This window comes from Glycine max, chromosome 3 (genome assembly GCF_000004515.6).
Source record: "Glycine max cultivar Williams 82 chromosome 3, Glycine_max_v4.0, whole genome shotgun sequence".
Classification (NCBI taxonomy): Eukaryota; Viridiplantae; Streptophyta; class Magnoliopsida; order Fabales; family Fabaceae; genus Glycine; species Glycine max.
Window position 1 is genome coordinate 36,401,244 of NC_016090.4, and position 24,087 is coordinate 36,425,330.

General features: G+C 27.9%; 1 protein-coding gene across 1 annotated transcript; it reads left to right on the forward strand.

Moving 5' to 3' along the window:
- The first annotated feature begins 14,230 nt into the window (after positions 1-14,230).
- LOC100815168 (uncharacterized) lies at positions 14,231-16,327 on the forward strand. The gene has a single exon (XM_003520469.5). It carries the CDS (start codon positions 14,447-14,449, stop codon positions 15,800-15,802), a length of 1,356 nt encoding a protein of 451 aa, XP_003520517.3. The 5' UTR covers positions 14,231-14,446; the 3' UTR covers positions 15,803-16,327.
- The last annotated feature ends 7,760 nt before the right edge of the window (positions 16,328-24,087 follow it).

The following is a 24,087-nucleotide window of genomic DNA, read 5'->3' on the forward strand; positions in this document are numbered from 1 at the left end:
TTTTACATATTTTATCGATCCTCTGAAGGAAGTGTTGACATGTTCGTAGAAAATAATTGTTTTGTCACCAATCTTTGTGAAACAAAGATATTTTATTAGAAATGTGATAGTATAATATGCAAAAAAAAAAAAAACATCAATAGTCAAATGTGTGGAAAAAAACATAATATGCTAAAATACAAAAAATAAAAAATTTGAATAATAAAATTCATGAAATAATGATAATTGAATGGTAAAATGTCAATTTAAGTTTAAAGTCTATTGATTAAATACGTTTATTAAGCTTAAAAAATGCTTAGGTGGTGGTTGTTTGAGATAACTTAAATTCTATAAAATAATCAGTTATTTATTTTTTAAAAATTAATCTGACCATCTACTGGGTCATTTAAAAAAAATAGGTATAGCAATATTAAAATTGATCATAAATGGGATGTTAGACTAAATACTGTTAACAGCAGAACAAATTTTCATTATAGATGTATCTAGGCACCACCAGTAGCATCAAGGTTTAAAAGTACACAAAAAGATGTGGTGCTCTAACTATTGTTAATGTGTTGTGTACTACTATGGTGTTTTTTCTTTGTTTTTTTTTTTTTTTGTTATCATATTGTAAGTGTTATGGGACATTTTCAATTAATGATCTTTTTGACAAAAAAAAATGTACCCGGCATTAGGCTATAATTTGGTAGAAATCATTTCAGTTTAGAATTTGTTCGTTTGTGTTCTGAAAAGTTTTTTAATTAGTGGATGTCAAACTTATGTGAGTTTGAGGCAGAAAAAATAAATAGTTAATTTATTGTTTCTCTCAAAATTTAAAGTTAATAAATTCTAAAAGTAAACTATAAAAAAATTATACTATTAGAAATATTTTTAAACTTTAGCCAAACGAAGCCTTAACTAGGTAAACTATTCGGTTTAGGGGAAAAAAGTGAGAGGAACGAAAAAAAGAATGACTAGAGTGAGATAATTTTTGTAAGTTTGTTTGTTAGGAGTAAATATACCTAGATGTAATACCCATACGTTGCACAAGTTCTTTTATATATAAAAATAAATTATGATTTTTTATTAGTTTATAATTTATTATGAACAATTTATTGTAAATGATTTTTTAAGATATTATGTCTAAAGTTATGTATGTCAATTGTCAATTTTTTATGAGGTTATGATTATAAAATAAAATATATCAAATATTATATTTTATTAAAGTAACTTATCACATATTTTCTTATAAAATATGTATTTACATTATAAAATATAAAACAATTAGTTTAACTCTATAATAATTAAATATAAGTCTAATTTAATAAACATATAATAATAATTTTATATTTAAATAATTCCACACTTATATAGTCAATATGAAAGAAAGGAAGAAAATCATGATTAAACATTACTTTTTCATTTTTTTCAATGGATGTTTTAATATAAAAAATAATAAATTAAATTATATACTCAATCAATAATAGATAATTTGACAAAAATATAGAATTACAAATGTTGAATTGGTTTAAAATTAAAGTTATGCTACTTTTTGTTATACAACATAGTTAAATTTAATTAATTTATATAAAATTGAAGAAACAATATTAAACTTTATTATTCAAAAATATTTTGTATCATTAGACCTATAAGTTACTACTGATAAAAAAAAAAAAACGTTTAAGTTACTAAAATTAGAGGAAATGCATTATAAAATATTTTTCCATAAACAACACATTTTATTTCCAATAAAAATGGTTGTATTCAAGCATTCAATGTTGGAGGTCTTCACCAAAGGATACTTCGTCATTGATTTTTATTTCTAATTAATCACAACAAAGGCCAAGGTTGGCGACCTCGGATATCGTGTAATTCATATGGAATTGGTTTCTAACGACACAAAGGTGGTAGTATGCAATCTTTTATGTCACCATTTTCACTTACACTTCTTTTATTTTTAAAATTTTCACTCTTTACACTCCAAACATCATAAAAAAATGAAAATGACATGTGATATGTGTATCATTAGAAGGTGATATCCTCTAATACTCAACAGTTGAAAAAATCATGTGAAAACTACATAGACTAAAAGGAAAAAATAAATAAGATGAACTACACTTGTCATATAAAAAAGGTATGTAAGGAAAATATTCTAATACTTTTATTTTTTTCTCTTTCATGATTCTCAAGTTTTTTTTAACTGTTTTCCATGATTAATTAATGTTATTCCATAAAATAGATTAAGCAATTCATTAATCTAACATTATGTACACATTAATAACATATAAGATAATAACTTGATTTTGGTAGAAGATTTGGTTTGAAACCTTATAAAATATTCTTAGCAATTTCCTAGATTTAGCTGCTAACTACTGTTACGTAATTACCCTTAGATTAATTTCATATATTTATAGTATAATTTAAATAACATAATTGGTAAGAGAAAGATAAAAAATATGAAGTATAAAGAATGAAGTAATGGAATATGATAATGTTTATGCTAATAATGTATATGTAATATGAGACTTAATTAAAAATTTAAAAATATTTTTAGGGACCAAAATAATAGTACAAGATTAAGTTAATCATCAAAATATCAAGAAGTGGTCAAGCTTGGGGACTAAATAGATCTATTCTTTAAAGGTTTAAGGTTTTTACTTTTTGTACCTCTCTATTTGCTTCCTGCACCTTTTGCTATTGAGTGACTAGACAAAATTGTCCTTCATGGGTTATGACTAGTAACCCTAGCACTCCACCCCCAATTGTTTGTCCCTTTTTGCCCCAACCCCAACACCCTCACGACGGGAAAAGTCTGACTTGGTGATGATTTACATTCCCTACAAGAACCTTAATGAAGATTCATCTACTCTTATACTCAAACTCGGTGTCCACCACCACGGAAACCACCTTCATTGCAACCAAATCACTTTCCCTCAATGATTCCTCTACTCTCAGTTGCATCATCCTAGCCAGCGCCCAATTCAACTAGGACTTGCAACTCTCTCTCTTTCCTGGTGCTCTATATTTAGGTCCCTCCCCCTTAACAAATTAGTGTGACTAAATCCTTCTAAAATTGGAACTAGATCCTTTTGATTAGGTTCTTTGTGCCTCTTTGTTGTTACCCTTTTGGTGCAGATGAAGGGTTATGGCTTTATAAGCAAATGTTCTATTGTTACCTTTTTATCACTTGGTTGTTATCCAATCACTTCCTTCTTCTTGGCTTTCACTATTTTTCAAAAGTTTTTTCTAGAATAAGCAATCCGGAAGCCTTCAAGCTTTGTTACAAAATGACCATTCTAAAATCGTAATTGGTATTCAGAACAGTCTACCTGTAACAAAAACAATAACATTCTCGAATGTTGTTGTTTCTATTCCAAATAGACCATTCCAAAATTCTAATTGGTGTTCGAAATAGCCTATTTGGAATATAAATAACAGTTTGGAATAGTTATTCTGGAATGTTGTTGTTTCTATTCCAGAATCCTTATTGGTATCTTTCGGATACCAATTAGGATTCCAAAATGGTCATTTCGTACACAATTCAAAATGTTTTGCCATCGTTTCTCTTCTAGAATGCGTAATCCACAAATTAATTTTCACAATATGAGAAGGGTTTGGAGTGTCCTCCACAGATTTTTTGTGACAATTTCTCTTCCAAAATGTTCCAAGCTGATTGAGGAAATGCAAAGTTACCATATGAGAAGGGTAGTTAGGGATATTTTAAAATTGGGAGGGTGCAGGAAGCAAAAAGGGAGTGCAGGAAGTAAAACCTAAGGTTTTATATTTATAGTATTGACCACACTTTAAAGATAAATTTGTTGGACTAATTGAAAACATTATAAAGTAACTATTTAAATAGATTTTCAAGTCATACTAAAAGTTTTGAAAAGGCCATATTGAATTTAAGGAAAAATTATATTTTTTACCAAAAACTGTTAGTTTTGTAAACAAAATAATAAAATTTGTAACTTTTCTAATATTTATTTCTCTTAATCATTTAACTTATCTTATATCTCCTAAAAATATATATATTAAGTAGGTATAATAAATTCACTCTCTTAAAATATACCATTGTTATCACTTTTGATTCATTATATTTTATAATTATTTTATTTTAGTATATTATGTTTGAAATATTACACTATACTCCTTTGAGTTTTTAAAGTATCTCGATCATTTTCATTCTTTCTCTTTTGACTTATATTAGAATAGTTAAGATTCCGTCAATCTTTAAGATTTTGAAATAATTAAAGGTGATTAAAAATTTTCATTATTTTTATTTTATTTTAAAAAAATTAAAAAACTAAAAAAACAAAGACTACCTCCTTCCTCCTGAAAGAAAGAAATCTGTGAGTCTCTCTTCCGTGGTGTCCTCTTTCCCTCTTTCCTGGCGTCACACCGCCATCACCTCCCTGGCCACCATCGTCGCGGGCCACCGCCACCAACACCTGCGCATTACAGATTGTGTCTCTCTCTACTTAACTTAGCAATGGGCAGAAAGTAAAGTACGAAGAGTATTTTTTTAATCTTGGATCCCCAAAGACAATACAATGATCATATTTTGATTCCTACTCACCCAAATTGAAAAGAAATTAATATTATCAAGAAAGTAAAGTACGAAGAGTATTTTTTTAATCTTGGATCCCCAAAGACAATACAATGATCATATTTTGATTCCTACTCACCCAAATTGAAAAGAAATTAATATTATCAAGAAAGTAAAGTAGCAACACGTACGTAAGACCTGGAACGTTTTGTTTAGTCTTGTTTTCTAATAAGAAAACCTTAATAAGCTACAAATTAATCATAAGGATGATCATTGATCATATGATTCATGAATGACGAATTCCACTACCACGAAACCTATCCTCTATGTCTTTCTTTATGTTTTGCTTATTTTCTCTCACACACATGGCTTTGCAAACAAAGCATTATCCCAAGTAATTAAGAACGAGAGAAACGGATAACATTGCATTGATCAAGCATCCGGGAATAGATTCAAGGACCCACCAACAAAAGAATGATAATTAAAATCGAATATAGGTTATACCCTGAAACCATTTTTATTGGCTAGGAGTAGCCTTGACCAAATAATAGTACAAAAGAAATTGCAAAATTTCACTTGCAATGGAAAAGAAAACATCATGCAACATGTAAATCAATTGACATAAATTTATTTCAATTTAACTAAAGATTTTGAATTCAAGTTGAATTAAATATTTGAAATAGTAATTTTATTGTTTATAATAATTTTATTTGATTCAAACATAATTGTCTTTGGGTAAAAAAAATACATATGATAAAAAAAAACACTTGGATAAGAGAAAAAAAAGAAGACAAATCGCTGCAATTTTTTAGCCCTCAAACGTGCTCAAATACTATAGTATATGACACCTTAATTTCTAGCTACCTTCTGAAGCAATGGTTTATAATTTTCCACTATTCGGTGCTTGTTTGGTCGGTTTCAAACTCACATGAGTAGCCAATTTGACTTGGCGGCTGCATAAACAGTGTTAACAGGTCATCAAATTGCACAAGTGCTTTGCACATTACAGAAACTTTCAGCGGAAATAATTGGTTGGAAATTACTTGTTGGTGAAGGTTGTGAATGAAAGCAGCCATTGGATGCACATGGACTCAAATTCTAATTACTCCCAGAATTCCAGGGAAATCAATTTGTTTATGTTTTACTTCATTTGACAGATCACACTTCATTCTAATCCGAATGTTGCTAGTGATTTATTTTTCAACTGTCATATGAATGGTTGACGAGTTATTCAAGTATTTTAAGACCTAATTTACTTGTTATAGTCACTTATTAAAAAAAGGTTTCATTGAAGTTATTTGGAAGAGTTTTTTTGCTCCCTTATAGTTAAAAGGCTCTCTTGTTTATTCATTAGCATAAATATTACCCAACGGTTATGTGTATCCACTTCAGTACTTTTATGAACAAACTCTATTGCTCATTTAAAATATTCACCTGAGATTTCAATTCATCGTCTATACATTTTGTTTTAATGAATTTTGTTGGTCCTACAAAATATGAAGCCAACAAATCTCGGCTCTGCTTGGTAGGAGTTTTTTTTCTTCTTTAAAAAATAAAATAAAATGGCAAAACATAATTATTCTATTAGCTAATTTATCTCTCTTCCTAGGTAAATTGCCAATATGATAAAGGAGGAGGATTCTTACAATTTCTTTGACTCGGTTAGTTAAAACAAATTTAATTTGTTCTTACTTAATCAATCTATTTTGTTTGGTTTTCAGACGTGATGATTCAAAGTAAATTAAAAAAGTAAAACTAAAATATTCCTTTGTTTGATTTTCATTTATATCTGATTGTAAATTAAGTTGTCTCAACTTTACGCTAAAACTCATTCTAAAATAAAAAAGGAATGAAAGATTACTTTAACAAATTCAATTTACAAAATAAAATTTATTTAATCTTAAATTTGTAAACTTTAATATAAAGATTACTTTAATTATATCTGATTGTAAATTGAGTTGTCTCAACTTTACGTTAAAACTCATTCTAAAATACAAAAGGAATGAAAGATTACTTTTACAAATTCAATTTACAAAATAAAATTTATTTAATCTTAAATTTGTAAACTTTAATATAAAGATACATTTAATCTCTTAAGCTAAGTTAGTATAGTGAGAAAACTTTGTACTAGTCTGGTCATGAGGACTTGCGTAAACAACTACATTATTTTTAACTTTTTAATATATTTTTATTATTTTTTATTGTGATCCAATCAATTAATCATGTATTATTTTTTTTATATTTTTGCTATCATTTAGTCAGTGCAAGTGAATTAAACTCATATATGTTGACAATGTTATCTATCACTCTCGAGATAAAACTATGTTATTGTTTTAAAACAGCTGATTTGTTTAAAAAAAAATTAACTGCAAATCTGATGATCCAAATCGAATTATTATCTGTTTTCCATTGAGTTAATTCGGTTTAAATTAAACAAACAAAAAATACAGAAATTTAAATGAAATCAAACCAACAAAAATCAATTAATTCAGAGTTTATTTTCCTTCAAAATCCAAACCAAACCGATCTGTCAACATGCATGCATGTTAACAAGTAATAGTTAACTTGATTTCAAATTTTCATCTTGCATAATCACATGAACAAAATGACATGGCCGGTAGCAGCAAAGGGATGCAACATGCAAGTACCAAGTAGCCTAGATGTCTCGCTTTCCAAGGGAACCGACACTGCATGGGACAGTGACAGAAGCTTGAGTAAATGTTTACAGTAGCAGTATGAATAATTATGAGTTGTGTACTAGTACTTCTATACAAGAAAGTGTTCATGACCTGAACCTCTTATCACGTGTATTTTGTTTCTTGAAACCTTCCATTGCAATTGCATCTAAATTGTGTTGTGGAAGTGGGAAAAAAAAATCCCATGATGCCAATAGCTCTGGGGCCCTCCACCTTCAAACTTCAATACTCTCATTTTTTTTCTTCTATAACATTAAGGTGATCTTTATACTTTGTTTTAATTTTCATATCTCAATTTAATTGCTTTTTATTTCTTTTCATCTTACCGTACCGAACCCATTAACTAAGTCTACCTACTAATTCACCCTTCCCATCCATCCTCGTGTATGCCCACAATAGCGATTAATTACGACAGGCTTATGATTGATTACAACCTTCTCTACAAGTACAGAATTATAGGAGTATTTATTAGTTGATGATAATAACAGCAACTGTCATTTCCCTCTTAGTGTTTTTAACTTAAAATCTTGATAATCAGTCTTCTAATCAAGAATAATGGTTAAAAAAATTAAAAGATAAATGTTAATCAATAGCTTAATACATTAATAATTAAATAACTAAAATAAAAATTATTTTTATTTTGATGCGTAAAATTATATTGTCATAATGTTTTTTACACTTTCGTATAATCTTTACTACAAATATATTTTTTTTTAATTCCTTAATCAATATTTTTAAGAACACCCTGATTAGCAACTCTCAAATTAAAGAGAAAAAATTCTTGTTGTGAAAACATAGAAAAGTGCAAAAAAAATCATGATGATTAACATAATTTTAATTTTATGCATTCCAATAAAAAATATTATTTATTTTCTTAACCATGATTAACATTTGTCTTAACAAAAAAAAATACTTAATTTTATACTTATTAAGATATTAGTTAAGTGTATTTTTTTAATTTCATATAAAAAATTACATTTTCTAAACTATCCTTAATCATACTAAAATATTTTTTTTACTTATATTTAGTATAAATTTTTGTATGCCTTAGACATATTTTTTAATTTTTATAAATATGGTTAACCTTGATTTTAGTCTTTCAAAAAAAATTGTTGTCTTTTATAAATTAAAATTTTAAAATATTATTTATTATCATTCAGTAATGATGTAACAAGAATTTAAATTAATGATAAAAAAACTATTTTTAATTTTAAAAGTTTATAAAAGTTTTTTTGAATCCAAAATTTATAAAAGTTAACACTAAAGTTTTTTTTTAATAATTAAAATCAAATCAGTGATTTTTATAAGGATTAAAAATAAATCAAACTCTAATTAATTTCAATTATTAACCCTAATTGTTTTTGAATTGTGTTTTTTCTTCTTCTTAGGAATGAAATGATAATTCAAAACAATGAAGCAATTTAAAAATATATACAAAACCATAATTATTTTCGGATTTTGGCACCGACAAAGCATATCCTCATTCATGGATCTTTTGTCTGAGAGATTTTCATCTAAGGTTTTATTTTCATCCTCCATCAACATCATCAATGTGCAATTTTATTTTATTTTTTAATTTCTTCCCTTACTTTTACCTTTTTTATGCGTTATATTTTTATTATATTTATACATATATAATCACATGCCCATATATAACTGCCTTGCTGGATATTTTTACTACAGTTTAATTTACTGATCAATAATCGGTCCTCGTGTTTCATGAAAATATTATATTATTCTTTCGCCTTGTATTCTACGTAATACTGTTACACTCCTAATGTTCTTGTTTGTTTTTTTGTTGGGTACATAATAGTGTTTTTTGTATTATGTACCGTTCTACGCACTATTTAAATATAAATGTTGTAAAACAACAATCTAACCAATAAAAGCACAAGCTGTTGGTAGAAAATTAATTATTTTTAGCCGAATATTTTTTAAGCTAAACATGTTTATTAACAGTATTTTCCCTTAAAAAACAATTAACAATATTACTATTGTTAGTATTGTATAACATGAACAAAGTACATATAGCTGTGGATTTTTTTACAACCAGTTAACTTATTACAGAATTTAATTAAGTTAAGTCTCATTTAGTTCATTTATCAAATTCGTTATAAATAATCATGGTTTGCAACATATTTTAAAATTGAAACTAGGACATCTGCATATTTTTCTTTAAAATATTGTTTTATAAGGCATAACAAAAAAACTAAAGAGTATTATAAGTATTTATTACTATATGATCTAAGTAATTGAAACACCTGTTAATTGTAATAAGTAATAACTCCTGTACAATTGCAATAGAAAATTGATGAGCATAACTTATTTTATAACTTAACTCCTTCCAATTGACACACACAGAAAAAATAATTCAAAATACCATTATTTATAATTAAAAAAATTATCCTCACATGTGAAATATTAGATTTTGTTCAACAAAATATTTCAGTTAAAAATGTTGTTTGATTATCCAGTAAATAATTTTGTTAATAACTTTTAGCATTTGAAATGATACTTAAAGTAATATTTTTTAAAAAATTAACTTTTTTTTTATATTTTTCTTTTTTATTTTTAATATATTTATTAAATTATCTGATTATTTAAAAAAATTATGATTTTATTAATTTTATACTATTTTAAATTTTTAATTACTTCAATTGTTAGTTTTATTAAACACTTACAATATAATAAGTTTTTTAGTTTTCAATTTGTTTGTTTAGCATGACGCTAACTTTTTTGTTATAAAATTAAGAGAAAGAAAAAATATATTATTTTAAAATTAAAAAATTACGACAAACTTTAGAAACCAATTTGTTAAAAAAATTATAAATAATTAATATAATAGGAGATAAAACATGATAAATCATCACAATTAAGGAAAACAAAACATGGGATGGGTACGCAAAAAGTGAGCGATAAAAAGAAAAGTGAATAAAACAAAAATATATAATAAATAATGCGATGAGATTTTTTTTGGAAAGGATGTAAAAGAAAGAAAATATTAAGAAACAAAATCAAAATTGCAAGTACTTTTCTCTTAAATGGTAATGTAATAATGTTATACACTTGTAATACTGTATGCAATTCCAACGGCTTCCTAATTTGTCGGCAGAAAAAATAGACAGTGCTTGTTTTTTTAACAATTATACAAAATCAAAATACCTTTGGTATTTACTAGTAGTATTTACTGCGGGGACACACCGTACACATTACATAATTTATTACTACTAAAATTCAAATATTTACCTTTTTCTTATAAATGTATTATAAAAAATTTATATGTAAACAATATTAGTATTAATTTGATAGGTTGTGTTTTGATAAACTAATTACATGGAAACAATAATGCCATTTGCAATAAAAATTTAAACACATAGTTATTCTCTTAATGAGATATTATTAATGGTTCCATAAAAAAAAATATATTATTAATTGCAGTCTACCATTTTTTTTTTTGAATGTTTTAGATGGAATCGGAGTAAAATTGAATTGTGACACTTGTACATGGGATTTTAAGAGGAAAATCCTAATAAATATTTAACTCTTGGCTTAGTAATGTATCTTCGGGGATTGACAAGTAGAACAGATTGGACATATAAAACGAGTTAGATGGTTAAGAAAAAACGTAATGGAGGAAAAGTTATAAATTCAATTTTTTCTACTAATAAAACTAATCGTTACCAGAAAAAAAAATAGTACAAACTAAAATATCAAATGAATTTATATTATCTGCAGTTATAAGAAGAAATATAAGGTGAGTTTTTCCAATTTATATATTCAGTTTTTGAGCTTATAAGTTTTTAATTTTTAACTTTTGTTTATATCTTTATTATATTATTAGAACTTTCTAACTCTTTTTATTTTACACTTTTTGAACATTCTCTTTTACTATTTCTTTTCATTCTCATTAAATATGATTTAATACTAATATAAAATCATCAGAATTATAGTATAAATTTATTCATATCATTTCAATTCATTTAATAAAATTATTTAAAATAAAACATTAAAAAGTTATTATAATATTCTTAATAAAAATAAAATTTGACTAGTCAATTTTGATGAGTTTCTCTAAGACGATTATTTGCTGGTAAATCATTAATCTAATTTTCAAGATGATAAGTTATTCAAAATAAATTAAAATATCAAAAATACTATATATATATATATATATATATATAATTACTTAAATGTGTGTTTCACACATTACTAGCATAATAGTGAAAATAATTATCTCTTGATCATTACAAATTACTATTATTTTATCTTTATCATTCCCAATCTACTTTTTTTATTTAATAATTAATTTATTATATATCTTTAATTTAATTAATTCATCAGCTTTTTTTTATAAAAAAAATTAACTTTTGAGCTTTTAATTACTAATTTATTCGTTGATTTGGTTAACCTAGCATTGCGGCGGGACTATCAATAATTCATCACGACTAGCATTCTGTGCCTTTTGTTGTTGGTTCTATAGAAGTTATTGATTTGAGCTTGGTGTTGTTCTGTGAATCTCGAGCAGTTTTATAGCATTAATTCAATGTTCTGTTTCTCAGATTAACATACCACTGCCATGGCATGTACTTCTATTTTCTACCGTATAATCATTTATGATCATACAACTATTTTTTTTCTCAATTGATGCATTCTAATCTCACACAAAAAAGAAAATACTTTGACCCCCTCAAAATATTTATCATTTTAAGTTATTTCATACAAATAAAAGAATTAGATAAAAGAAAATAATAATTCTTATAATAAATCAAATAGAATAATATTAATATTATATTAAAAAACTAAAGTAAAATTTATTAGAAATATTAGTGAAAAAATTAATATTATTTTAAGAATTTTTTTTAAATGCATTTATTTTAATGAAAAAAATACCTTTTTTAACCTAGTGTTTTTGTTTTCCTGGTTATCCTGGGACATCGTCACAAGTTTTGATCTTTTAGACTTCAATAAAACCAATACTTTCATGTGGTATATTTATAAAGAGATGAGAAAACTTTCAAAGTTGCATATAATTATGTTAGTTATTATAAATAGAGTGAACATTCGACCTCGTTCCTTAAGTGTAGGGTAATGTTAAATTGGCTTTTAAAACTAACAAAAATTTAAAGCAGTCTTTATAGTTAATGTAAGATGTCAACTAATTTGGTCTTTTTTATCATTTTCCGTCAAAAAATGGCATTAACATAACTTATACCACATGATAAGTGCCTTATTGTCATATATGTTAAGGGGCAGGCAGGGACCTCCCCCCAAACACTTTTGGCAAGGATCCTACCCCCTCCCTCCTTCAACACTTTTTTTTATATATAAGAAAAAATAAAAAAATAAAAAAAATATTAATAAGAAAATAGTTGTTGATTAGATAATTTTTTTATCAGTAATAATTCTGATTCCTAATTTTATACATAAAGTTAATAGTGAATATTTTTATAAAATTAATTATTTATTAAATATTTTTAATTAAAAAATTATACTTAAATAACTATGTAAAAAAAATCAACTTCCCTTTCAAGTATTTTGGGATCCGTTCCCATATGTAACCTGCACGTCGTAAGGATCAAGAACGGTCTTTTAACATTTTGTGAGTCTTAGACTAAAATAGTTGATAAGATTTTATTATATACAATTTTTCTAAAAGATAAATATATACCTTTTAAAAATAGACATTTAATTTAGTAAAAATAAATAGACATTTAATTTGATTAAAAATAGTTCAGCTTGGTGTGCGCACACAACTAGGGTACAAAATTAATTTCTAATATATTATTTAATTATATTTTACGACAAATAATTTTATGGGGTTAAAAATCATCAAAAAATGTTTGTAGAAAATATTTAAAATACATTAAATAAATGATAAATAACAAAATTTGTCTATGAAAATATGATGTGATGAGAACTTGGTTCTTAGAAGATAGAAAATACAAACTTAATTCTTAGATATGCAATAAATATGACAAATTAGTCCAATTATTAAATTTATGAAACCATTTTATCGTTAGTTGTAATGTTAGATGATCAATTTAAAAATAAATTGTATTTTATGAGGACCAATTTGACATCAATTTACAAAATATAAGGACAAGTCTGCTGTAAGATTAATTTATTATACATTTTATACATTCGATTATTAAATTTAAAATTTTCATCAATCAAAAACTAATTTGTTCACACCTCATATTTTGAGGGAAAAAATTGATTTTTTACCCTTAAATAAAGCACATCATTAGTTGGGTATGCGTATATATTATTAATTAAATATACACTTAAATATATTATTAATTAAAGTTATTTGAAATTAATATATACTCTTAAAACATTTCCTTAATTTTTTTGGAATAATAATAATATGTTTTAGTAAAAAGTAATATCAATTATTAAATACATTTTTTTTAACATTTATCGCTTATACCTATAGTTCTTTGTCATTTTTTTATTACAATTTTGTTATAATTGTTTTATGTTAATTGAGTCATTAATATAACATATTTTATAATTTAAAAATGTATAAAATTTATAAATGAATACCAAAGATAGTTTTTATATAATTTTTCCAACGATAAAATATATATTATAAATGAATTTTAAAATATATCATACAATTATGTACGTTCTATCTTAAATATTAATATTATCTAATTTATCTCACATATAAAATAAAACAATATATATATATATATATATATATATTTATTTATTTATTTATTGTATCTTAATATTTATCTACTTTTTAATTTGATGCTACCATAATTAAGGTCTTAAACTCTTAACTGTTATCCTAAAATAATATTTCTATAATTTTTTTTTTAGATTCACTATGAATCTAATCATAAGGTCATACACGTAAAATTCATCATCTCCTCCAAGAATACATGGTATGAATTTATGATAAAAGAGATAATTTATGTATTATTTAAATAAAAGCTTATGATAGTCCTATCTGATCATTATCATATTACTGTCTGTAATTTTTCTGTTATGAATAAAAGCAGTCCTTTTGAGATACACACGTTGAAATTGTCGTTTATTAAAAAAATGGGATAGTAGTAGTAGTAGAGTATATTGGTAGGAGATGTGCTTGTGCAAGTGAAAAAAGATAAAGAAAGAGGGGGGAGTGTTGAGTCCGTGGTGGCATCAAAATCTGTGTGAAGCAAATGACCCAACAGTCTGAGAACTCCACCACCACCACCAAGAAGAAGAAGAAGCAATGCAACAACCAGCAATGACAAAAGCAAAGTCAGACAGCGACAACAACAACAGCAGTGGCATGGGTATGCTCCTGGTGTTATTCCCCCAAGACAAATCCTCAACCTCAACCTCAAACACCGACATTAAACCCATGTTCAACTTCCCTTCCCCCTCCAAATCTCTCTTCTCCAAAGCACAATCCACTATCTCTATTTGCCTCCTTCTCCTCTTCACAACGCTCCTCCTTTTTACTCTCTCCACCCTCCCAAACGCCCTTCCCACCCCTCCCCCTCCCCCTCCCACTCCTAAACCCACCCCACACCACTTCGCGCTCCAACGCATGGGCACTCTCCACCGAAGAGGCACCAAATCCATGACCGACCTCCTCATCTGCCACGTGGCAGAGGAAACACCACTCGAAGACTTCCGACTCTTCCTCCGCCTCCTCCACCGTTCTTCCCTCACTTCCTCATCCGACGTCGTTTTCCTCTTCCCTTCACCTTCCTCTTCCCTCAAATTCACCCCCGTTATTCAACAAGAGAACACCGCATTCTCTTCTTTGCTACACCTCCACGCGCACCTCAACTCCACGCGCTGGCGCCAACACCCCAAATCCTCCTTCGACCCAAATCGCTTCATCTCCAAACCTCAACTGCAACAAAAACAACAAAGAGAACCCCTGTGGGGTCCCAAAACAAGAACTAACTTAAACAGTTCCCGTGACTCACTGAGTTACGGATCGGTGCTGAGTTTTGACGCCACCGAACTTGACCCGGAGAACTCGCTCTCGGGTTTCCTCGACAAAGTCCCACTCACTCTCCGGCGATGGGCGTGTTACCCGATGCTACTCGGCCGAGTCAGACGCAGCTTCAAACACGTCATGCTCGCCGACGTGAAAAGTCTCTTGATTTTCAAAGACCCGCTCGGCCGAGTCAGGAATCGGAGCCCCGACTCGGTCGTTCTCTTTACCAAAACGGAAAAACACGGGAAGAGAACTCAGCGTGCGGTCGTCTCATCCGTTATAATGGGTGGCGCTCGCGGCGTAAGAAGACTCTCCGGCACGGCGGTGGTGGAGATCGTCCGCGCCGCGACGCAGCACAAGAAGAAGAAGAACTCGGTGACCGAGTCGGCTGTACTGAGTCAACTCGTTGGCGGGAGCGAGTTTGTGTTGAAAAATAAGAACGTTAATTTGATAGCTTCTTCCGAGTCAATACCAGAGGTAACAACTGCAAGTGCTTCTTCTTCTGTTTCAAAGACGTCGTTTTCGGATTCTGCGATGGTTCAACGTGGTGTGAGTAATCACGACCTTAATTATGTCATCATGAGGCAAATTTGTTCGTCTGTGGTGGATTCTTCTGTCTATAGCGATTGTTAGTTAATAGTTAGGATAATAATAAATAAGAAAAATAATAAAACCTTTAGGGAAAAAAATAATAATAATGATAAGGAAATTCATGTTATTATTATTTATTTATTTATTTACGGAAGTTTCGCATTAGTCTGACCAATTTTGTTCCTACTTCTGTATATACTCATAACTCATTCATCTTGGAATTACATTTTTGTATTCTTCATTGGAAAAGTTATGGATCAGTGTGTTCATATGAATGGAGCTGACACAAGATTTGACCATGCAAGACGATGCAGCCAAATACTCGGTATATTTGTTTAATAATATTTGATCAAGGTTTAATGGAATCAGGGCCTGTTATATAATTTTTTTTCTGTCTATAGCCATTTAAATAATTTGATTTTGGACCTTGATTTAGGGCCCTTGTATTTGTTTATTTACCGTTTAGTAGTAGTTGTTTGGACCGAAGATGATGTTGTGCTTTGTCAAGCATTTCAGAAAGTTTAGTGTCATTATTGTTTTGTTTAAAAAATGTTTTTTCATATACTATATTATTGGTACGATAGAAATTTAATTAATCATTTTAGTAGAAAAAAATCTTTCTTTTTTAATTATTTTTTTTCCATCCATAACACTTGAAATCTTACTCAATCATCTTGTCCCTTTTTGTTTTCCCCTTAATTAACTACAAATTAGAAGATTAATTTAATTATGAGTTTGAAGCTTATAGAGATTAGTTTGTTTCCCCCTTTAATAACATGTCTCGGTTTTAGAGCATATAATTACGAAAACTACGTCGAAAGAAATCAAGAGCAGAAACTGCAAAGCAAAAAGAAAATAAATCTAAAAGTTTTTGTGAGGCTAGGATGAACAGAGAGCTGTGAAAGGCATTGATGAGTGCATGTGCTTGTGGGCTTCTTGGCTACAGCAATGAACGCGTTGGCAATTAATATGAAAGCAATATTTTCAAAATTCCAGCTTCTAAAGACTAAAAGCAGAAAGGGCAGGAAAACGTGCTTATTACGTTGTTCTGTCTTTTGCTTTGCTACCCAAACGAGGCTTTTTACTTCGTGCGGCGTAAAAGCAAAACTTGTAGCAGTAGTATTTTAGGTTTAGTTTAATCAAGAACGTGATGGATTTCTTCAATCCTAATTTTGACTCATAATTATTTGGGAAATGGACGATTTAGGAAAAGATCATAAAGTGTGCATTTGGATGTGTGAGCTTTTGTATTCCTTAATCTAATTTATAATCAATTGGGCAAATGGAAGATTTGGGAAAGATGAGAAGTGTGCCTTTGGATGTGAAGGAGTTTGTTACTCCCAATATGGTCCCTTTCTTTTTTGGTTAAGAGGTTGCAAAATTGAAGGGATCGTAGTTGTTGACTTTACACCATTTATGGTAGCTTGTGAACAAGGCTACTGTCTAGTGGCATTTTCCTTTTTAATTAGGGTTAGTGTGCTTTGTTTGATGAGTGTGAGATCACTGAGATGCACTAGATATATATATGTGAGGTTGTGAGGATGGCGCACGCCTGAAAAGGGATGAACTTATCTGCACACACAAAAAAGTGTACTCCCATGTTTGCTATTGCTCAACAAAAGTGCTTTCTGTGTAGTGTGTAGTCTTCAAACTTCCAAATTAATACTATTTGAATTTTGAACAGAATATGATTCTTGGGGACTTTTTTTTTTTCAAAACTATAATCAATAATACCAAAATCAAGTATACTACCAAACACACTTAAATGGCCATTGACCAAAAAAGAAAAAAAAAACAAGAAAACTTAATGGCTGGATTTTTAAGTGTGATGTTTTTTTTTTTTTCTCTCAGATTGTCCAAAATTAGAGAGATTACTTGATATTCCCTTTCCTCTTTCCCAAGAGGAATCAAACGTCCATTACTATTTTTTTTTGTTTCTTGATTTTACATACAAAAATGTTTGCTTGGGTGGACATTTTACCTTCAACTATGTAAGAGACGTTGACAAGCTAACTAGCCAAGCATTGTTTTGTGGCTATTCTTAAAATTTGGTTTTAATCTTGACTCCAACCTAAAAGTTATTATATGAAGTGAAGATTTTTCTTCATTTGTATATATTATTTTAGTCATATCATTACTTCATGGGAAATCTAGAACACACTCCTTCACACTAATTATTATGACAAATTCTAATACTATCTTAAAAATTTGTGTTTGAAGTCCAACTTAACTCAACAAATTTGTTCATCAGGCCATATTTACCTTCCACTTCTGTATATTATTTTGATTATTTCAATAATTAATATGAAATGTCCAATAATTATTGTTACATTGCTTTGTTAGAGAAAAAATTACAACTACAACAACATTCGTAGAACTTTTATATGTTCATTTTATTGCCAGTTTAGTAGGTAGGCTTTATGTGAAGAGAAGGACACGGATTGTGAGAGGAGAGGAAAAATTGGTTGATTTTTCTTTTACTTTGGATGTTTATGAAATGTTCCATCATCTGTACCTTTCCAGTGAGAAAGCCAATTAGTCACAGAAACCAATAATTGGCTTCTTATTGCATTACGGTTTATACAACAAAATGTAAAAAAAATAAAATATAAACATGCACTCAAATTAGAAAATTCACGTGTCAATTGCTGGATTGAGTGTGACAGTTGTTTTTCTTTTTCTTTCGTTTTTTTTTTTCTCTCTATTTTTTCTTCAATTTTTTTTTTCATTTCAGTGTTTAAGTAAGATGATAGATCCATTTGGACCATTTCAAGAAAAGGATTAGTTGGCTGATCCATAAGTAATGCAAAGGAAACCTACATATGAGCCAGCAAGTATCTCTGTAGGATAAAATTACACTCACATGTTTCTGATTCAGTTTTCTAATTTTAACATAAAAATTTGACATTTGTTTATAATTATTCCATCTCCGACCAAATATTTTATTTGGATTAGATGATAGACTTTAAGTGTAATTAAATCCCGATTAAATATTAATTTCATGTTTGATCTAAAGGATTGAAGTTTATAAAAATACGTTAAGGTATCAATCACTGAAAAGTCTAATGTTTTAATTACAATCATGTCAAACGAAAAAAAATCGTCTCTATTTTTTTCATATGAAAATCAGTGCATATTAGAAATATACTCCAAAATTAAACGATATAACATTTTATTATCCTATGTTCAAAAATAATTTTCCGCACTCATACTCCATTTAAGCAATTGAATAATACATAGTAATCCCACTGTGAAGTGTTTTTTTTTTTGAATGGGTACTTTGTGCATCCCACATTTATGTGGGTGTCTTTTTCCTAAGGACAAAGCCAGTTATACGTGGTTACATACCACAAGGAAAATAAGGTCTTAATGTTATTGCCAGAACACGCGCGCATATGTGTAGGACATGTGTAGGACACATTTACGTAGTTTCCTAAATAAACTTTTTATACCATTAAAAAAATTTAACTTGTTAGGAGTTTATGTGATAAATTTTATGGTGATTTTTTTTCCAGTTTGCTACGTCACTTTAAAATAAATTATTATCAATTTCTAATCTTATTTATGAATTATTATAATTATTCTAAGTAACTATGTCGTTTAATTTTAACTGTATTAATTTGTTATGTAAGTTTTTGAACTAGAAAATGATATTATTTCTCGTATTCCACTCAGTGTTCTAGTCAATGAAGTGAGTCACTAATAATAATATAAAATTAATTATTTACGAGAAATTTCAATAGAAAATATTGGCGTAAAATTGTCATCATCGTTTATTATTTGTTAATTTGTCACATGTCTTGTCATACTAGTTGTTAGTTGTTACACTAAAGAAACACACGTGAGTCGTCGACGTATATGTTTTTTCTTGGACATCTACATATGTTATTATCAGTCTAATTAGTTCTTTGTTAGGGATTAATGTTAATGTGGCCAACAGAAAATAGATCAACGACTTGTTTTTGCATTTCTTTGGTGCTTTAGGTAATAGGAATTTGATATATATATTATATATGACGATATGCTTATCAAGATTAGAAACGAATATATATATATATATATATATATGATTTTATCAAGAATTATATGAATATATATAATATTTTTATTAATTTTGTACAATAAGAAAAATTTTAATTACTAACGAGCAAAAGCCATCAATAGTTATGATTTTTATTACTATTTTTCATAAAAAATAACAGTGTTGGAAAAAAAAACTAATGAGCAAAAAGTAATGTATCTTGCACATTTTAGTACTTTTATTTCCTTTAGTTGCCTTGTTTCTTTTTTCTTTCCTTCCTCCACCTACCAAAAATAGAAAAGAAAATAAATATGCATACAATTAATAATCTTTTATAATTATTAATTTTATATCATTGCAATTGTTTGTATATCCAAAAGGGATTAGATTTGAAGAAAAAAAAATTAAATAGCAAATTTGATTTTCTATATTTATTAAGTTTAATTGCACTTTTATCTCTAATTTTTTATTTTTTTGTCAAATTTTACTCTCAACAAATTAACTTATTACACTTTAATCCAAACTTTTAAGAAACTAACAAATTTTATCCTCCATCAATTTATTCTTAACATAATTACACTTTTTATTCTATTTTCTTTTATAAATTTTACACCTAATTTTTTTTTTGGAAAATTTTACTCCTAATTTTTTTTTATATTTTTGAAAAATTTTATTCTAACTTTTGTGCTTAATGAATAAATGACATGAGATAAAATTCACAAGTTTCTTAAAAATTAAGAATAAAATTCACTGATTTAATTTGTTTGGGATAAAATTTACCAAAAATACAAAAATTAAAGTAAAAATATAATTAAACTTGTTTCCAACTCTTGCAAATTTGATCGACCTAATCAAAATGCATGCGTGTTAATTAAAGTTTCAATCTAAATAAGGCGTAACGGTCTGGTAAACTACATCCACATCTGACATCTCCAAAAAAATCCCACGTAGAACACTACCTGCCAAAATCTTTGTATAAATCAAAACATTTATGTGTTATTATGTCTTTGCCAATGTCACTAATAAAATCAATATTGGATTGTTTTCCCAAACAGATACGGGAATTTTAGTTAACAAATCAAATCAGGTGCTTCTGGATTTCAAAATCCCAGATTACTGAACTTTCGAATTTAACGTGAGAAGGAAATCTTCTTTATCTAATGTCATTGAATTGCCAATTTATGAACTCTTTTTTGTTTTTTGGGTTAAGTGGTAGTATGTTTCATTTTTCAGTTGCGTGAGCCTCTAGAATAAGTAAGTTTAGTTTAGTTTAATTAATTAAGCTGTTACCCTTTTTAGTTACAATGTGTCGTCTTAATCTTTCACCGTTACAAGCACGAAAATTTTTAGTGTTATTATTAAGAATAAAAAACAAAACAGGGCATATACACAAGATTGGCTTTAAAACTGTGTCCTTGTGTACCCGCGCGAACATAGGTCCAAAGCAAAAGGCAACAATGAAGTGAGTGCAAGCTTTCCTAAAGTTTGATTTAATTGAACTACAAAGAATTTGGTATTTTGTACGTAACATTATCTCCTTTTAATGGTAACTTTATGACCATAAATTGAAGAGTAAATTGTATTATATTTTCCTATTATGTTCTCATAATATTTTACGAAATAAATATTAAATGATAGCATGCATGAATATACTTAATATCATTAAAATAAAAAATAAAATATTTATTTTTTTCTTCATAATCAATTATCAATAATCAATAACAAAACAAATACTTACTTTAAGGTGCAATAACACTATAATCGATTATGCCTAAATGATAATTGATAGTAATTGATCATTAATGAGGGAAACACAAGCGTTTTGTAATTTTCATGCATATGAGCGAGGAAATAAAAAAAAGTGTAGGTATGAGCTTTTTATTTTTCTTCCCACCTATTTTTGCACAACCAAATAACTCCACTTTTTTCTTCTTACCTATTTCTTCTTTATCTCTTATTTTTCCACCATTTGTCACCTACCTAACAAGCTGTTAATGATAATTTTATGACCATAAATTAAAGTGTAATATTATGTTTTAATATTATATTCTATTAATATTTTATTAATTATATACTATAAAAATAAAAAAAACAATTTTTTTTGGGATTAAAACATAAATAGGGTAAAAATTGGAACCAAAACCTAAGTTTATAAATTACGAGAATTAAAAAAATATTTTTTCAAGAACATAAGGATTAAAACAAAAATTAAAGTATATTATAAAATATAAATTTAAACTTTGAATTAATCAATTACATATTTGTTAAAGTAGCATTTTTTTTTATCAAAACTGTTCTTTATGTGCTGCGTGTGTGTGTATATATATATATATATATATATATATATATATATATATATATATATATATATATATATATATAGAGAGAGAGAGAGAGAGAGAGAGAGAGAGAGAGAGAGAGAGAGATGTCACAATTAGTATCACGATCTTATGAAAGGGTCATTATAGTACCATTGAATGATATGGTTAAATGTGTGAATCAATAATTATAATCTGTAGGCCAATTAGGTTAGATTCATGCACTCATATTCAGCATTCCACGGGTGGCTCATGAAGCTTAATGATAAACTATTTTCCTAGAATAGCAACAAGTGATGAAAATTTCAGCTACCTTCAACAATACATCTCTGATCTCTTGTGAACCTTGCAGCTGTGGTGGCTATAGTCTCTAGGCCACCTCACCTTTCTCATTAAATTTTCTGTGGAAGCATCTCACTATGCTTGTGTTGCCAACCCTAATTTTAAAGCACCGTTTGACCGGATTCAATATATATTGTAGGGGTGATTATGATTTATGAGTTCTGTCCATTTGCCTAACTCCATTTAAACTAATTAAAAATACTGGGTTGAGTTGCATTGATAAACTAGAAATGGATAAGCATCAAACACTTAATATGTAACCCTCCTATTTTTGTAGTTTTTTGTATTTTGTTTTTTTAATATTTTAAAACACTTAACATGATGCAGTAAAAGAAAACACTTAACATGATGATCCAACTTTATTGTTATTGATCCTAAAAAAAACTTTATTGTTATTGGATTGGGCCAGATTTATTTTCTTAATAAGCCTTGTATATAAGCTTAATTTTTTTTTGAAGAAAGTGTAAAAAAATAACAATCTCTTTCCTATTTTTGTCTCTCCTGTAATGCTATAGAATTTTGGTAAGAAGAAAAAATATTTATAACTTTTGAATTGTGGGGCTAAACTATCCTAAAATCTTATTTTAACTTATATCCTTTCTATTAATTAATTATAAAAGTAAAACAGGATATCACTTATATTTTTCTTTTTCTGCACTTACGAATTAAAAAAAAAAGGTTTGAGATTTCTCCTTCCCTTTTTCTTTTCTTGAACCAAATAAAAGATTCTTTTTCCTTTTCTTCCTCACCATTAAAATCTCTTCACACTCTTTTCTTTAAATCAAACACACTGTAAAAGAAGTTACTAATAAGTATTCATTAAAAATGAGACTTTAAGAAAAAACAAGTTGGTAATAGTCAGCTTATATATGGACTTGGTCGGTTCTCTGGATAAGCCACTTATTATTTCATTGTTTTATTAATTAATAATGCACACAAAATTGAAGTGGGCACCTCTTACTTTATGCCCTTTGGGAAAGTTCCAAATGAAATATTCCCCCGAAAGCTCTTTCAATATGCAACACTTTAAAGGAAATGATGTTTTTTTGTCCCCCAATGTCAAATAATCGAATCCTTCATTTTCATTGTTAGGTGAAGCCACTTCAATCAACTTTGTTGTAGTTATTGGGTCATTGCTTAGCCACTAATACTACTAGTTCTACCACCCAACGAAGCAAGCAAACAAACTTATGAGGCAATGATCTTAGAACCAAATCTTGAAGGCTTTGACTGTGGGACGTTTTTAGTTCTTTTGTTGTCACAAAGGCTACGCGTGTGTACTATAATCTTTTATATTAATCAAAATTGTGACATACGAAAAGGTTAAGATAATTAATATAATAATATATCCTCCGTGATTGATTAGTGGATGACTATAGAAAAATAATTTTGGGTTTATTATTTGTTGGTTCCTAAACTTTTTCAGATTTTTATTTTTAATTTCTAATTTAAATTTTGGCCGGTTAAACTTTTTGATTTTTTTATTTATGAATTTTCTTTATTGAGCATAAGTGCGTAACAAAGAAATTAAATAAAGTTTTTTTCTTCTTTATTTGCGAATTCATGATTCATCCATAGCTATATTACAAAGGTACCATTGGGCATTGGCAATTCCTAACTCCTAATATGTACAGAACATCAAAACT

Coding starts and splice junctions, on each gene's coding strand:
- LOC100815168 (XM_003520469.5), top strand. CDS start 14,447: ATGCAACAACCAGCAATGACAAAAGCAAAGTCAGACAGCGACAACAAC.